Here is an 18,972-nt window from a genome sequence, read left to right on the forward strand (position 1 = left end):
TGACCCTGTCTTAGCCATCTGAGAGTAAAGCCCAAAGGGCAGATGGTGAAAATACCTGAAAGCAACCATATGGCAGCTCAAAGACTATGTGGTCCTGATGTAGGCAAAGGTGAGAACTCCTTCTTCTGGGATTGTGGCAATTGTTGCGGTTTGGGGGTCAGTCAGGAGGCAGGGATGTTCTCTTACTTCCAAAAGAGGGAATTTAGATGAATTGTTATTTACCATTTTAGGAAACTTTTGTTCAGGAATGAATTTTATTCTTGCATGTTTGTCCTTGTAGAAGGAAACAGCACCATTTGCTTCATAAGTGTTTTCTTTTCAGCATACCACAGCTTAGAAATTTGGTTCTATTAATACTAATATCAAATATGTAAATTTAAGAGAATGAGACTGTCAAGTGACAGGCACAGGCTCTAAAGAAACCCTGCTGGAGGAAGAAGTGAGAGCATCATTTGTTCCCCATGGTCCCCAGGGGACCCCACTGCAGCTCAGGTAATGAGAATGAGCATTTGTTTCAAAAGTCAGAATCACCTCTCTCCTGACCACCATCATTCCTTTTATTAAGCATATTTTACTGAGCATTAAACAGCACAAATCCAAATGATAAAGTGCAGGCCACTGCACAGGCCTGTAATTCAGTTAAGCTTGGGTGTGAGTGTACGGACACACACCCCACGCTAACACACACAGACACACCCACACCCAGAATCTTGCACATTTTACCATCCTGCAACTACAGCATTTTAGAAAGCCCCATATCTTTAAAAAAATAATACCCTGGTGCATATGCATACACACTTTCTTTTCCTGGTCAAATGCAGCAAGTGAGATTTATTTTAAAAGAAGAAAAAAAGACTTACACCAATGGGTTTATCTAAAAGGAAGCAAATTAAACACAGCCATGCTGATAACAGCTGATATCTGGTTATATTTCACTTCCCTAATGCTGATTAATATATTCACAAACAAATCGAATGTGTTGCCAAAAGAGAAACACTGCTGTTAACACCCCAACAGCTACTGGTTTCAGTTGTGCTTCTCGATCAGGCAAAATGCTCTTTCCCCAGCTCCTAACACTGTTTATTTTGCTTCCTGCCAATCTTGCAAATAATTCATCTTGCGTGTCGTTTCCTCATAAATGCTTCCTGGTGCTTGATAACTTTGCCTGTGTGGCATTTTATTTCAAACTGCCATTTTACCTTTACAAACATTTAGAACTTTCTAAGCGTGAGGAGAATGCCCAAAAGGCATGCAAAAATGAGGCTGTAATTAGATCAGCAAAGTATGCTTTACAGCCTATCTAGCTTGCTGTGTATACCAGAAATCTCTTTGCATCCAATATTGCATTCCCAATCTGGGTGCAGAACAGTAAATTAACATTTACTCCAGCAACGAGGCCCTGGTATCAACATGTTTAATTTATTATTATTGCAAAGAACAGTTTTCCCATGATTAGTGAAATAGGATACACATAATATATTTAAGGATCTGCACCCAGACCACAAAAAAGGGGGGTAGGGATGGAGGGAAGGAGAAAAGCAGAAAATAAAAGAAAAAATAGAAGTAATATCAGTTACCACCTGATTTTTGTGGTTAAAAAATAGAATATGTTGTGCAATAGTGCAATTTTCCTTTGCTAGTCCAGCAACGCAAGTCTTAATAGGAAGTCCACTGAGGATTTTCTGCATTTCAGGATTTAGTTGCGTGCTTGCCGGGGGTTAGAGTTCCTACCAGACTTCTGACTCTGAGTGGAATCACTATGGCTAGAATCACTTTTATTCAGTCCAAGATGACGGAGCTTCATATCCCAGCGCTGTGAAATTTAAAACAGAATATGGTCACAAGCACATATTACCAGGGTCATCACTTCTATTATTCTAACAACTGAGTAAGACTGCAAAATCAGATCTCAAAAGCATTTTACTACTTTTCCAAAAGTATAAAATCTATATCCCAGGGTAACAATGAGATGGATGCTATATAAACATAATTCTTTGATTTGAAAAACCACAAAATTGGCCACTTGTATCAGTAATGCTTTCATATCAAATCTTTAACTTAAAATCTCCAATAAACGGTGACACAAATATACATCGATATCTGTGGGTATTTCCTGAGGTAACGTACACAAGTCTCATACTTCATGGGTGACCAACAAATGGAAGATTTACATAGAGAATTTGAAGAAAGGGCTACTTCTTAGTCTCCTCTCTTATGACTCGTAAAAACACAGCCTTTTAAACCTGTGTGATTTGAGCAGTGAAAAAAATGAAAATGGGGGGACGGGGTAGAGTCCCTTAAAAATATTTCCCAAATAATATCTACCAAGTGCAACAAAACAGAACTAAGTTCTGCCCTCATTCTACGTTTTACAAAGCAGACATCACCAATGTTTCTAATAATTACAATCAAGCTTATTAATATTTCATATTAACAATTTCAATAATGTTTACATTATTGAATATAATAATTTAAAAGGAAGTTATATTATGGAATTACAGGTAGTAACTAAGAATAAGGGCTATAGCAGTACTTCTTAAACTTCCATGAATACAGAAATAACTTGGAGATCTTGTTAAAATTGCAGATCCTCATTCAGTGGGTCTGGGATGGGGTCCAAGATTTTCATACCTAACAAGCTCCCAGGTGATGCCAGTGTTGCTGGTCCAGGGACCACACTTTGAGCAGCAAGGAGCTAATGTCAGATGGCCCAAGTTCAAATTCTAACTCCATCAGTTACCATTCGAAGATTCTTGGACTTACTAGACCTTATCATTTACATATTAGAATTAATTCTAGCATCTGCTTAGTGTTCTGAAGATTCACAGATGAAAAATGTATAAAATTCTTAGTAGATAACAAATTCTCTATTTTCAGTTACTGAAATTACTGAAAGTAATTCTTCATTTTAGCACACTTAACTCCACAATCTTATTGGATTTTCATATATAAAAAAAAAAAGTCTGAATTTCAGCTCCCCAAGGCAGGCCAAATATCTTGATTTGAACAACCTGCTATTATAGAGACTTAGGTTTAAAAAAAAAATTGCATTGCAAAACCATAGAAAAGTCTTTATTTAATTCTTAATCTATCCCTGAGAGCAAAAAAATCAGCTGAAAAGGACAACTCTTATTTAAAAAAAAACAGTATCCTACATAAAACTCTTTTTTACATCTTCAGAACTGACTGGTAAACTACAGTAAGGATCTCAGTAATTCTAGCCAAAAGAGGTTTCCCATTCATGGTCTTTAACCCTGAGTTCTGTGTATGAATTAAAAATTGTTCAAGCTATTTCTTCCCTTCAGCATGTTTAAATCCAGACTGAAAATATAAATGAGTTCACAATAATAACTGTGAGTTCCCTGTAGAAATCAATGGAAAATATCTTTGCCTTACTAAGAAAAAGGACACACACGCCATGTGTCCTGGGTCTTTACATGATGATAATTGTTTTGGTACCAAAAGAGAAGCAGCAAGCTGTGTTATATGCTTTGCAGCAATGATGTTGAAAGCTCTTCCAATTGGTACAGGAATTTAGGACAAATTCCTGTTCTGCATTAGCAAGCAGAACGCGGAATTAAAAGGACAGTAAGAGATTCCAACACACTGAAGAAGAGCTACTTTTTAACAGACACCAAACAAATTGAAAAGAGATACAAATAGAGAATTCTCATGAGTCTGAACTTGAAATACATCTCACTTTTGACAAAATACTGCGGGCGGGGGAGGGAGAGCTTTCTGGAGGGTATTTTCTCCCTGCAAAATAATGCCTTCTACGTTTCTTGTAGGTCACTTAAACTGAAAGGTGTCTGCTGTGTCAAGTGCCAGGTGTATAAGATAAACTGCCTGGGGGTGTTTAACTTACACTTGTAAATGTTTCCCAAGCCTTCAGACTCAGAGGGAAGAGGATGTATTATGTTTGGTACAATTCCCACTCTCCCCTCCCCCGCTTTTTGCCCACTACACACACACATACACACACACACACAAACACACACACACACGCACACACACCGTTTATGATCTTTGCCCTTCTGTGCATACTACCCACATTCCTTTTGTTGAAACAGATTTGCTTAGTAAGAGGAAATGGAACCTTCTATAATAAGGTGATTTACTGTGATTTTTTTTTTAAATGCATCACTTACAGAATCTAAGAGTCATTGGCTTAAAAATAAAGCTATGGGGCTTCCCTGGTGGCGCAGTGGTTGAGAGTCCGCCTGCCCATGCAGGGGACACAGGTTCGTGCCCCGGTCCGGGAAGATCTCATATGCCGCGGAGCAGCTGGGCCCATGAGCCATGGCCGCTGAACCTGTGCGTTTGGAGCCTGTGCTCCGCGACAGGAGAAGCCACAACAGTGACAGGCCCGCGTACCGCCAAAAAAAGAAAAAAAAATAGAAAAAATAAAGCTATGTTTCTGCTCTAAGGACCTAATTTGGTCAGATCTCTTATATACAGATAAATGCAGCTGCACCTTGTACGTAGGAATTGGTGTCTATGCATTGGGACAATATTGGCAATTTTGTACCCAAGCTTTATTCTCCCCTTCTTCTCTGACTCACAGAACTCCAATTGTTCAAGGAACCAACATATTCATCTAAAAAAACTACATTTTCCAGCTTCTCTTGCAGCTAGGGATGGACAGGAGACCCAGTCCTAAGTAAAATTGCTAGGTAGGATGCTTGGAATCTATTTTTACCTCCCTTTTCTTTCTCCCTGAAATGTAGGTGTGATGTGGAGGTAGGGCAGCCATCCTGTGACCTCCAGCTGACCTTGAATATGGAAGCAATATCTTTAAAAATGACCGATCCATAAGCTAGATGGAGCCTGGAGCCCTAATGATAATGTGGAGCCACCACAGCAGGGCTGGCCTAATTACAGCTAGACTTCCCATGGTGAGAAGTTAGACAGCTGTAGTTAGATCTCTGATACACACACACAGAATTTGCTCCTTAAATGAAACAGACATTACAGACAAACTCAGTTCTTGGAATATTAAATATATATGTATCAGGTTTTAATATTTCTCATGAAGTTGAGGGCAGCTATTTAAATGACAAATGACTGTCCTTCTACTTTTATTTTCTGTTTATCATTTTGAACATAAAATTTAGACTTACCTTAACTTTTTTACCAAGTCGATCCTTCCATTTCTCAGCAATAGAACCTTCCACCAACAGTAATCTATATTTTAAAAGAAGCAACCATTTTTGAAACATTAAAATATATTACTGAAAAGTACAAGGGATCATTGTCAGAAAGACTTACTGTTTATACTAGACTAGGACAGCCAAGTTTTAGAACAGTAATTCTAACTAATTGGGAGTCATGGACCCCTCTAAGAACAAATGAAGCTATGATCCCTCTCCCCAGAAAAATGCACACCCACAAATTTCCCACATAAACTTTTGTATCCAATACATGAAATTGAAGGATCCAACTAAAACATCTTTAATCCCTCAGAAGGTAGACAGATCCCAAAGAACCCAGGAGTCATTATTCTGAATCCTTAAGGAGTGAATTACCTGGAGCGTTCCTCATCTTCATAGCCCATGATGAGATACTCCTCATTGATGTTAAGTGGAGGACACAGGCAACCAGAGCTGGTGTAAAGGTTAACAGTGCCCCTTGGAATGTTTACCAGAGAAGCCTTTAAAACCTCCTTCACTTCCACTACTGCAGTCACATCATGGCACTTGATCTTTACTTCTTTAACTTTAGCCCGAATGACTGGTTAAAAGACAACAAAGCTGATGTGGTAATATGATACACAATAGGCACCCCATTCAAAAAAGACACATAGGCTTCTTTCTAGTCAATTCATATCCACTTAATGCTCAAATAATAGAGAGGAAAAGTCAACCATATATTTTCATCTTAGACAGTAGTGAGTGACACACTACACAACACACCTGCCCCCTTAATGTTCAGCCCTGATCCCCTTTGCATGTAAGTTTATATTTGTGTGTATTTGCATGTAAGTTTATATTTGTGTGTATATAAGCATACATGTGTGCATGTATTTCATGGTGAGAAACCATTTAGATAATCAAAGATTGAATCTGGATGTAATTTTCCTTCAAAATTTCATTTTGGATGTATGTATATGTATATGTGCAGTTTCAATTGTGCCAAGAAGAATTTAAACTATATTAATTTCACGATATGTAAAGACCTAGTACTTAAATATTCTTTGTTGCTTTGTCAGCATTCTTCTATAGGGTCTGTTAATAGATTTTCTAAAGAGTTGGAGTTTTCTTTAGTGTCATAAAGTTGTGCTGTTCTACGGTGTTCCCAAGCTTGTTCTTCGATCTTTCCACCTTCCTCATCTTAGCTCACTGCTCAGACATCTGCTCCTTTCTTCCTTTGTTTCAGTATAGATTATCTTTCATACCCTCCTTTAGGTATACTGCATTTTCTTTTTGAATAAAAACTGTCACCACTCATGTGCTATGGAATGTGGTCTAATATGTCAATTGCATTAATTTACCTCTTTCAAGGGATATTCTAGCACCCAACTTATAAGACTCGGCTTGACTTCTCAATATAAAGACAAACTGCTTTAAAAATAATTCAGTTGCAAAGTCAAAGTATTTGACTCAGAATCTAGAAAGTACAGTTCTCCTTTTCTGTATTTCTCTCCTTTGGAAGAGCCAAATTCTTTAGATTCCTACTTCTGGTAAATGAGCTTTTTACTTTTTTTTTCCTAAAGGGGGAGTTTGAAAAAGCCTAAGAAGAAGCAAAAATGTCAATTAGTAAGAAGCCAGTGGCTTTTGACCAGGCAGCCTCATTGCTCTAGTTCAATATCCATGGATGTTATACAGAGGAAAACACAACATATCCAAATGAATGTACTTTTTGAAAACCTCTTAGGCATATATCTGTAAACTACTTTCATCTGAGTCCCTTCCCACATATTTTAGGGGTTTTGAACTACAAAGAAAAAAGTAATCCGTGAAAATATAAAGCCAGCTAATAAGCCATTGCCTCCCATCAATGCCCCAATTCCATACAGAAACTTATTCAATAACATTCTACCAGTACAAGACACATACAATAAAAATTAAGCTACTAATTCTAAAAACTTTAGGACAAAACCTCATTTTTGCTTTACAGGTATTTCAATCTTCAGAGAATTAGTTGTCTCAAGTATGAGAGCTTATACTAAGCAAAATGTAACTGCCCAGCTGTCCCTGCTTGGTGTGATTTGTGAGTGAAGGAGTCCCTTTTTATTAGTGTTCTACTCTTATTTTAACAAAAGATAAGATTGCCCTTTTTGAAATGTCATTTGGGAGAATCAGATAATAGATTCACAACCCCAGCTAGCAGACATTTTTGTGCATCCTGGCTTATGTGAATGTGCTTCATAGCATTCATCAACTATCACAGATTAGTGAACTGTGCAAACCTTCTCAAACTAATGATTTATTTACCCGGTGTGTCTACTATTTTCATTAGAAATTTTTAGCACATGTACCCACTCCAAAATAAATATCTCTCTACAAGACTTACTTTATTATTCAAGCAATTTTGTTAAAGCTCAAGAGCTTTTAACTGAATTAATCTGAATGAAGCAGAGGTTTTATCTGAATTATCAAATGCTCCCACCCCCACTTTGTTTTCTCAGTAGACACATGTAGATATTTAAGAAAGACAAAAATCAACATATTTTGGAATTTAAAATGTATTTTCTTTGCAGGGTTTTTCCTTCTATTTAATCATTTCAGTGCCTGCCTTCCCCAAAGAAGCTCTGAGTAAGCCTCAGACAAGTGAAAATCCTTAAACTATGGGCAACCTAGTTATTGTTTGGCTCTGAGAAAGAAATTATCTTTTTTCCATTAACTGTGCTCTGTATCCCATTTTCGGTTGTAATTTTCACTCAGCTACCTCGTTGCTGATTTTCTGTTTCCGTGACTTGTAACCAGTAGTATCTTATCTTTTAACAAAAATAGCAGCACTAACCACTGCAGCACCAAGAAGGTTGGGTATAGTAAAAATTAATAAGTAAAATAAATATAAATTCAACTAAAATTCCCCAATACAAAATTTCTATCATGCTTTTGTTTTTAATATAACCGTACTTAAAAGTTCATATAGCATTTTTCAGTCTTACAAAGCTAATCTCCTAAAAATTAAGACTTCCCTTTTCTTGTGATATTTCATATCACTTTGTAGAGGAGAGGGTCCTCAGATGAGCAGCCAGGTAAACATTTCAACCTTGGAAAGTGTGTCTACCATTGGCTAAGAGAAACTATAGATTCCTCTAAAGATGTTAGTAAACAAAAAATAAAAATTGATTCCGTTGAAGAAAAACTTGAGATACTAGGTATATTTATTTTAAAGAGATTTAACTACACTGAATCTTTTACTTGATACCTTTCAATACACAGTATTCTCAAAGATATCAAAGATTATTCTTACAGAGATTTACCCATTTCTCTCCATCCAATTCCCCAAATTATAAAAGCAGGATAAGTGTGCCGTGTATGTCCTATATTCTCTAAAGTAGGGCATGTAAACTCAATAATAAAGCCCTCATTTTAATAAGGTAGGTGCCTTTAAAAATCTATTTAGTTGCCATGTTTATTCATTTACTCAGCATCGACAGAGACAATAACATGAACTTTATTAATCTCATAAATGCCGGGGGGGGGAATCATAATAAAATGCCTATGGAATACAGCAAATACTGATTTGTTCCTTATTTTATCAACTGGAAAACTCTATTAATTGACCCTTTGAAATATAGTGGTAATTGATATTTGTGACTCTGAAGCATCCCAGTACCCAAAAGTAATTCTGAATAATCAAAGGAAAGACAACTTAGGTTCAATAATCATTGATGAAATAAGGATAATAGAACATCTCATGGCGCAGTTGAGAAAATCACATAAGATAGTGTATGGAAACCGCCTAACACAGTACTTGGCACAGAGGCAGCAGGCTTTTTCCTCCTCCAGTTAAATTTGTCAGCTACATTTAGATTGGTAGCTCTTGAATTAATATTTTATCAGAATACCACATGTCTAGGTCAGGCTAGATAACAAAACATTTCCTTAATTGAATACTAACAACTTTTGTGTTACTTTCCAACTCTGTCAATGTTTTCCATGAGTTAGACTGAAGAAACCCAGTTTGATTCTTTTAACCACTCATAACGCATTGAAGTGCTCCTCTGTTTACCCCACTTACTGTTCACCCCTGTAAATCACAACTGATGACCCATTGCAGCTCCAGATCCTCCCTGGCCCGTCAGAAAGGGAAGAGTCCCTTCCATCTGTTTTGAAATGTATCTCTGTGTACTTAATTGCATGGTTCTAAGATGCCAGCAATGCTGCCTGATATGCTTCAAAAAAAATCAAGCATTTGTTGAGAATGGTCCCCTTATGAGACCGTTTAATTGTTTGGAACAGGGAGAGTTTGCTCTTAAAAGTTGTCCTTGTTGGGGCTACCCTGGTGGTGCGGTGGTTAAGAACCCACCTGCCAATGTAGGGGACACAGGTTTGAGCCCTGGTCCAGGAAGATCCCACATGCCGCAGAGCAACTAAGCCAGTGCACCACAATTACTGAGCCTGCGCTCTAGAGCCCGTGAGCCACAACTACTGAGCCCGTGAGCCACAACTACTGAGCCCGTGTGCCACAACTACTGAAGCCCGCGCGCCTAGAGCTTGTGCTCCATGACAAGAGAAGCCACGGCAACGAGAAGCCTGTGCACCCCACCGAGCCCCCGCTCAGGGCAACCAGAGAAAGCCCACGCACAGCAATGAAAACCCAATGCAGCCAAAAAAAAATCAATTTAAAAAAAAGTTGTCCTTGTTTGTTTTTAAGCCTCATTCTTATTTACACACACATACACATCCTTTCTTAACTCAGCAGTTTATAAATCAATCATGAAGTTATCCTTACCATAGTTGTAATTGTTTCGGAAATAGGTCTTCTGTGTAGCTCTGATAGGTTTACATTTGCAGCGTTCTAAAAAATATAACATTTTATCTATTGTAAGCAAAACTTCAACATCCGCTTTCTTTTGTTTATGCACATTTTTTGGTAATATTAGATCCAAGTTTGGTAGCAAGGAGGCTCTTAGTAATTCTACGTGTCTGGTCTCTTTCTCCTGGAACTACATTCACGTTTATTCTAGATACATAGCCTCTTATTCAGTGTCAAATGCTCGTAAGTTCCCATTCTCCAACAAACCACCCAGATCCTGAGGAAACACTTCATCACCATGCAGGAGGAGGGCATGACTCCAGAGTCCTGAAAGAGACATGCTTAGTGCTTGTGGCAGAAGAATCCATGCCAACTGAGAGGCAATTTATGCTTATGCTCAGGTAACTGGTTTACCCCTGTGCAAGATCACTTGCATTCACAGACATTTTACAGATTACACAGCACCCCTCCAAATATTAGTTTCCGGATCTAAAAGCAACTCAGTGAGATAAGCAGGTATTGTTATAACCCAGTGAACTTATTGAAGAGGCATGAGTTCCTTCTTTTTTATTTAATTTTTACTTTTTAAATTTTTAACTGAAGTATAAATGAGTTACAATATTATACTTGTTTCAGGTGTACACCATAGTGATTATCATGACTGCCTTCTACAGACAGAATAACTGCTATTAAACTCAATGGTATTTTTATGTTTATTGGCGGAAATTACTAGATACGTATTTCAAAATGAGAAGTTCTGCGCTTTTTAAATATCTGGTGAGTGGTGACCAGAACACATATTCTATGTGACATAATACAGGTGTATGTAATAAAGGTAATTATCTCAAAATGTTTCATGTATTGGATAAATCATTTAACATCTTGGAGAGTGGATTACTATATTGTTTATAGATTACTATACTGTTTATAGATTACTTAGCTAAGAAATATACAACATATATACATCATACATCATAATATATATACATCATAGTAAATTCTTAGTCATTAAAGTCAATATAAAAATAGGAAATAATACACAATTACCTTAGAAAGCATTTTAGTTTATGTAAAGATTTCTTTAAAATAGTACCCCTGAGAAAGCTTCACTGAAGATGAAATGGGGTGTGTTTCTTCTATTTTCACACAGAAAAAGGAAAAATGAACACATGAACCACAGAAAAGAAGCCAACAAAAAATTTTTGTTTAAAAAGTGTTTTATGTTAGCATGGAGACTAATAAAAGGCAGAAGCTTTCCTTGACGATTTGACATTGTGTTTTCTAATCAAAATAAATGTTATTTCCAGTTGAACTCACAGATGACATGCTTTGAAGTAGTAGTCCCAAGGGATGTAACACCTCACTACCCGATTTTCAGTTCTAGAAATAAGCGTCTCTACTGGGGACAGGTGCTGGTCTCCAAAGCAGAAGCAGCAGGACTGTTGTTCTCACCCAGGAGAGAAGTGAGGATGTCCTCAGGGCTACACACAGCAATTCTTTTGTTCTGCAGATAATTTTTAACACTATTTTTGTGGAAGAACAATCTCAGCCCAATAAACCATATGCAACATCAGTGCTGGTTGCTATTTTGAAGAAGACTCTTCAAAAAATAACTTTCTTATTAGCAAAACATTTGTATTCCCATTTAAAACAGAGTAGAAAGTTATCTAGTTCTATTGCTTTATTTTGTACCAAAATATTACACATTTTTAAGAGAGAGATATTCTTGAGATTGACATTATTTCTGAAGAAATATATGTTATGGTCTTTGACTTACAAATTATCCTCACCCATATATAGATATGGATTTATGCTTTTCTACCTCTTTATATTTTTTTAATTAAAATTTTTTTTAATTGGGGTATAGTTGTTTTACAATGTTGTGTTAGTTTCTACTATACAGTGAAGTGGAGTTCCCTGTGCTATACAGCAGGTTCTTATTAGTTATCTATTTTATACATATTAGTGTATATATGTCAATCCCAATCTCCCAATTCACTTATGCTTTTCTATCTCTTTAAAAATAGATATTTATTCATTAAAAATAATGAATGTAGATAAATTATCTACATATTTGTAATTCTTCAGAAAATTGCACGTTCTAATAAAAAATTCTTGGCAAAAATACACCAGCTGTTACTGGATTGCATCTAATATGATGCTGTTACCATATAACTTTGCTTGAAGCATAAAAAATGGATTCTAAAACACTTTCCAGGCAGAGATTTTTCAAAAAAATTATATCATAAAACAATTTAGGAAGATTTCAAGTAGGTGTTTCCACAACCATATGCACAACTACAGGGCTTCCCTGGTGGCGCAGTGGTTGAGAGTCCACCTGCTGATGCAGGGGACACGGGTTTGTGCCCTGGTCTGGGAAGATCCCACATGCTGCGGAGCGGCTGGGCCCATGAGCCATGGCCACTGAGCCTGCGCGTCCGGAGCCCGTGCTCCGCAACTGGAGAGGCCACAACAGTGAAAGGCCCGCGTACCGCAAACAAACAAAAAAAAGCTTGAAACTCATATGTACAACTACATGTATTAGCTAGTCTCTTTCTTAATAGCTAATGACCTAAGCAATTATTTTCTTGGGACTAAATTTTGTTCCTCCTCAATGCACTTGTTTCTCCTGCTGGCCTCAGAGGTGGCAATGCCATACTATATGTTTGAAAACTTTCTTATGCTCCAAACCTTAGCTCTTGCTATCAGCAAATATGTCTGGTTGAAGTAACTAGTAGCTCAAAAAATAACAGAGTAATAAGGAGGAGTGGAATTTTATATCTACAAGGCTCAAATACAGAAGAACTTTCACTTACTTATGCTAACTCAACTCAAACATTCATATCTGAAGGTTTTCATGAAAAGTGTATCTTAGATCAACATATCTGGAAGATTATCCCTTTTCTAAAGTATTTCTACCCACATCGACATATATGTCTCCAAAAGCCCAAGAACTGGGAAATGGCCAAAAAAAAAAATCATAGAGGAATACACTGCATGCATTATTTACTACATTTTTTTGTACCAGCCACCCTAAATCAGACTGCAACAGCTTCTTTTTATTTTACTACCAATAGTTGATTTCTCAGACTTTTTATTGGGCCAGTAGCATTATCATCATATCTACTTTAATTCACCAATAATTTTGCCACTAGTGTCCCTCCCCCAGCTTGTCAATGGCACAAGGTCTTATTTTTTCCCTAAGTGGCAAAGTAAAATCTATTGTTTTACTGAGCTTTGCACGAAAGACCACTAGATATTGATTTGCTTGCATTCCACTGTTGAGAAGAAAAACATGTAATGGAACTGCCTTGGTGCTCTTATCTAAGGAAAAAATACGGCAAAATTTAAAGGAGTTGGCTGTGACACAGTAAAGAAGTGACAAGGAGTTCTTCTAGTGTGGGGAAAGTTTTAATATTAGCAATTCATTCACCTCAAAGCCTAGAATTAAACATAACCTGAATCACAGGACAACATGCAGTCCTATATCTCACAAGCATCTGTGGAGCACAACCAGGAAACTGTCTTGGCCAGCTTTTCCTCATATTCTCTAGTTAGATTCTCTCAGCTACTCTTCTAGAATCCAAGATCTCCTACTCCTCTGCTAATGAAACTGAAAACTGTTTATTATCCCAGTATGAACATGAGTTTACCACCCTAGAACACACAGGAGTTTGTGAAATTAACATGCCCAGTGCTGCACAGAACCTGGTCTGCAATTCAGGGGAGCTGCCCTACGGTGCACTGCAGTGCCTGAGCCAGGAACAGCTTGACTGTCTCAACACTGGGGCTTCTGAGAAACATAGTTCCGAGTGGGAAGTCATCACATCCTTCTTTATTCATTTTTTTACACATAAAAAAGAATCAGCTATTTATTGAAAATACATAAAGACAATAGTCTTTTTTAAAGGGTTCCATGATTTTACAAGTCTAAAAATTATAAGTACCTGACAGTTATGAAATTTGATACTCACCAGACCTTAACTATTTAAGGCAACCTTGTTTGAGTTCAAGCTTAAGTGTGATATGACTTTCTAACTAACCCTGACCTTTGTTTGAAATTGGCTTCTGTTGGGTCTTCTCCAGAGCTGTAAGACTATAATTAACTTTGGCAGATTCCAAAACCCCTATAACCTTTCATGTACCATGACTTTGGAATACTACCATCTGTTAGTGAGTACTTTTCTGCTTTTTTTAGGAAAAGGCCTTAGATCTGTGTTCAAGATTTATTTTCAAAAAGAAAATACAATTCTATTTGCATTACAATTTCTATTTTAACTCTTTCAAGACGGACTCTAATCAGATCAGAGTTTAAGTAATTTTAATTTGTACCAAATGAACTATATGTTTTATATTTGACCCTGAAAGCCCACTTGTCCACCTTCGCTCCATTTTAAGACACATAGGAGCACACCACAACAATTTTTCAAACAGATGTAAAAAATACAATGTCATGATCCTTAACTATGACTTCTTTACTGAGATCCAGATCTATATTTTCAATTGCCTATAAATGGTGTCCATGAGCAAGGCTTGAGTAATTTTAAACATATGTCAATGTCCATTACACCATAAACTTGTCTTTCTTCTATAGAAATAGTGTTTTCTGACTCTACAACTCTGGGATAGCTATGCTTCTCTAAATATAAGATGGAAAAGGAAAAGAGAACTAACATTTGTTGAAGCCTTTGAGTCACTTACATATTCATTCATTCATTCTACAAATATTTATTGGGTGTCTATTACATGCCAAACTCTGTGCCAGGCATATAGGATACCTGATGAGCAATACAGACAATTCAGAATAGGATACAGACATTGAACAAATAATTACACACGAAATAATTTATTTTCATATGTAATACATCCTATGAAAGAAAAGTACAATGTGCAGTGAGAACATACAATTTGATGACCTAAACTAGTCTGGTCTTCAAAGTCCTCTGAGGAAATGACATTAAAGCTTGAAACCTGAAAGATCAGCTGTAGCTATCTAGGCAGGAACTACACCTTTATACATAAGATAGTGAAGAAGAAGACCATAAAGGAGACTGAGAAGGTGCATCCAAAGATGGGGAAGAAATACAGGAGAGTATAGAGTCAAAAAGCTGAAAGAAGATGGTGTTTCAAGAGAAAAGGAGAGCTCTCTTTGAGGAGAGCACCTTCAAAGCTCAGATGACTTACGAGAGAAAGGGGTCCATTAAATTCAGTTGGCAAGGGGACTTCCCTGGCAGCCCAGTGGTTAAGACTCCACGCTTCCACTGCAGGGGGAGTGGGTTTGATCTTGGGGAACTAAGATTGCGCATGCCGGGAGGCCAAAAAAAATTTTTAGTTGGCAAGGAAAACATGAGTGAAAGCCAGAGGGACACTCTATCCACTGCACAAGAAGAAAAAGGAGAGAGGGGTACTGATGTTGACAGCCTCTAAATCTGTTGCTGGGATGATGAGAGTTCCCTCTGTTGGCTTTTACTTTCTCACTGAAGGATGATGTCATCAGCTGCAGGGAATGAGAGAAGCAGGGTATGGAAGAGTAAGGAGAGAAGAGAAAGTATAAAAGAGTTATTTGGGGCTTCCCGGGTGGCGCAGTGGTTGAGAGTCTGCTTGCCGATTCAGGGGACACGGGTTCGTGCCCCGGTCCGGGAGGATCCCGCCTACCACGGAGCGGCTGGGCCCATGAGCCATGGCTGCTGAGCCTGCACGTCCGGAGTCCGTGCTCCGCAACGGGAGAGGTCACAACAGTGGGAGGCCCACGTACCACAAAAAAAAAAAAGTTATTTTATTGAGTGGAAAGGCAAACTTTCTACAGAAACAAGGTAGGGTTGCTAGGCAATGTTAATCATGTATTTGAATTCTGTCTTGAACTTAAAGTAAAACCAGTCACCCTAGCCAAGTAATCTTCTCCAGCACCAGGAGTTGAGAATTTGCCAGGTGACTAAGGCAGAAGAAAAGATAGGCAAGGGAATTGAGGGTATTTTCAAGGGAATGATTATTACAATAGACTATGAAATCTCAGGTAGACAAGGAGGTTAGGGTTGAACAATAATAGAAAGCAGTATATGATGAATAGGTAGTCCCAGTGGAGTAACATTTTAGCAGTGATGATACTAAAGCAAATCTGCTGGAATGAAAAGAGATGGTAGGCAAAGAAGTGGATACTTGAAATTAAGATTACAGAGCTGGCATCACTGCTAGATGGCAAGGTACAGAATGTGCCCATGGAAGTGGATGGCTGGGGTAGAACAAACAGGTTAGTGAAGTGAAGGAGTCAATGCACTAGACGGATGATCTACTTTATCATCAAAGTCATCAAAATGGCAACAGGGATGGGTGCCATTATGGAACATGTACAGATAGAGCTTAGTGCAGGGTGGGCAATGTATCATTTGGCCTTCTGGAAGTCAGCTTCATTACTCTTCTAGAAAAAAAGAGATGGTGAAACATCCCTAGATTCCACCCCTAGGACCATCTTCCCTCTTCCCAAAATTACAAGTCATGAAATGGACACTGTACTGAAAATCTAGAGGATATTATTATTCCTGGTGCAGTAAAAAAAAAAAACAAAAAAACAAAAAACTAAAACAAACAAAAAAACAGAACCCTAATGTCCTGATTTCAATAACGAAGGAAAAATTTTAAAAAGAACAACAATGCGTCTCTTACAGAATCAGGAACCATGTTGATCTGTACCACTAAGAAGATCTATACCACTGAGGCAGAGTCCAGGAAACACCATGGTTAAAAGGATGGACTTTTATTGTGAGACACAGCTGGGTTTGAATGTAGGCTCCATCTCTTACTATTTTTGTAACTTTTAATCTAAAAGGTGGTATCTTGCAGAATAACTGAGAGAATTAAATGAGATAATACACATGAAATACCTTTCACAGTATCTAGCACACCACGGACCATAAATGTCAGACTTATTTTTGTGCAAGATTCACTGGGGATCCTAATCCCTCATTTGTAAAGACCATTTAATGAGTAAGGTAAGCAATATTTTCCCAAGGCTCCTTGCCACCTACAGAACTGTGGTGCCTACCAAAAGTAAACAAAGCGATCAGAATTTTTTCAGTAGTGCCTGACTCTGCTATTTTGATTCAGGTACACCAAGCTAATTTCTTTCCTGATGTAGGAAGTCCATTTGAACTATTATGTACACATCCAAAATTTGAAGGATCAAACTTAGCGAGCCAAAATGATCATGTATATGGCCATTCTAATAAACATTAGTGCTAAAGAGTATGGCAAAATTAAGGGCACATGAGTTTAAATCCCATCTCTGTCCCTTCCTACTTATGTGGCCTTGGGCAAGTTACAAAACCCATTTCTAAACTAATGCTGGCTACCTCAGAGGGTTATTGTAAGAATTTAAAGAGTAATTCACATAAAGAATTTGGCACAGAGCCTGGTACTTAATCACTCATTGGATGTTAGCTAGTAGTAGTAGTAATATATAAGCAAACCAAAAAGATTGGAAGGAAGATACTTATGCAAATTCAAGAGCAGTTTATGAAACAGAAGAGATAATTTTCTAAGAAAAAAATGATCTATAAGTTTTAGGATAAAAATTTGCTAAAGTTTTTCCTAGAGATAGAAACTTAATTTAGATTATTACATTTAGTTTGGGGGGAACTGTATAAAAAGAATAGAATTTAAAAATCATATTGATATTATGCTCACACAAAGGCATACTATTTCACAATGAAATGATACACAGAACTAAATGGGTAACTCTCAAAAGCATTATACAAAAACAAAAGCAGCCAGTCACAAAAGAGTACGTACTGTATGATTCCACTTCCATGAAGCTGAAGAACAAACATTAATTTATGGTAATAAAAATCAGACCTATGTTCACCTCATGGTGGGGCAGGTGATTGACTTGGCACAAGGGAATTCTCAGGGGTGATGGAAATGTTCTTTATCTGGATCTGGGTGATAGCTACATGGGTATATACATTTGTCAAAAGTCAATGTGCCATAGACTTAAGAATTCTGCATTTTACTGTAAGTACCATTGACATAAAAATTCATACTTATATGAATTCCTTTCATTTTTCCATAAAGTGTCATGACTTAGCAGCTGTGCATTACATGTTTAAAATAATATTTATTTCCTAAACATATACATTGGGCAAAGAATATCATATTAGATTCTATTTTGGATTAGAGCAGTATGTGGAAAATGCAATGAAGTTGATTGGTGAACTCAGGTAATATAATCAGGCTTTAAAAAGCAAAACTAACATTTGCTTAATTTAGCTCAAAAAACAAACCTTGAACATTGTAATAAAGGTCTCAATTCATAGTAATTTGCACTTTGTAAAAGGGAATTGCTTAAGATTGAGGCAACTAACACTATATTAATATGAAAAGGAAATTTAGTTTTATTCCTTTAGGATTTATGTCACTGGAAATTTTAAAATAAACTGTCTTTCAGAAGGTTTCTGGATCCACAAGTCATTCAGGATATACAAAATGTAGAGAACCAATGTGATATGCCTGTTTTCTCCTGTGAGATCTGAAGTGTTAGTTTTGTGATATATAAAAGAGGTCAATTAAGAGGGAATTCCCTGGCAGTCCAGTGGTTAGGACGCTGCGTTTTCACTGCCGAGGGCCCTGGTTCAATCCCTAGTCGGAGAAATAAGATCCCCGCAAGCCACTCAGTATGGCTAAAAAAATAAAAAGGTCAATTAAGAGAAAAGCAAAGTGGGTCTTTCAGAACATCATGCATCCACTCAATGTCAACCACACAGAAAAGAGGTGGGAGAAAAGAGTAGTGCAGTCAACTGTTCACTCCTTCACTCCTTCACTCCCTCCCTGTTCTCGGCATCAAGTACAAGGGGTGGTCATTAACTTTTTGATGAAAGGTGGGTGGATGGACTAATAAGTTTATTGGTAGATGGACTATGAAGTTTCAGTACTGGGGATCTGGGAAAACAATGGTGCCACATACGAAAACAAAAGTTGCAAGGAGTAAATTTTTAATGAAAAGCAAATTATTAAATAATGTAGTATTTGACGTACAAATAGGCTGCCCAG

At 37.3% G+C, this 18,972-nt stretch overlaps 1 protein-coding gene across 1 annotated transcript in view; it reads right to left on the reverse strand.

Moving 5' to 3' along the window:
• Nucleotides 1–536: 536 nt before the first annotated feature.
• Nucleotides 537–18,972, reverse strand: part of FRZB (frizzled related protein) — a 34,272-nt gene continuing 15,836 nt past the window's right edge. Inside the window, exons 3-6 of the mRNA XM_007455574.1 lie at nucleotides 9,907–9,972; nucleotides 5,526–5,730; nucleotides 5,121–5,184; nucleotides 537–1,813 (exon numbers count right to left, since the gene is read on the reverse strand). Of these exons, the coding sequence (XP_007455636.1) occupies nucleotides 1,697–1,813; nucleotides 5,121–5,184; nucleotides 5,526–5,730; nucleotides 9,907–9,972 (452 nt within the window). The 3' untranslated portion in view covers nucleotides 537–1,696. The remainder of the gene's footprint in view (nucleotides 1,814–5,120; nucleotides 5,185–5,525; nucleotides 5,731–9,906; nucleotides 9,973–18,972) is intronic.

The sequence above is a fragment of the Lipotes vexillifer genome, unplaced genomic scaffold (genome assembly GCF_000442215.2).
Source record: "Lipotes vexillifer unplaced genomic scaffold, Lipotes_vexillifer_v1.1 scaffold1121, whole genome shotgun sequence".
In the NCBI taxonomy this organism is placed as follows: domain Eukaryota; kingdom Metazoa; phylum Chordata; class Mammalia; order Artiodactyla; family Lipotidae; genus Lipotes; species Lipotes vexillifer.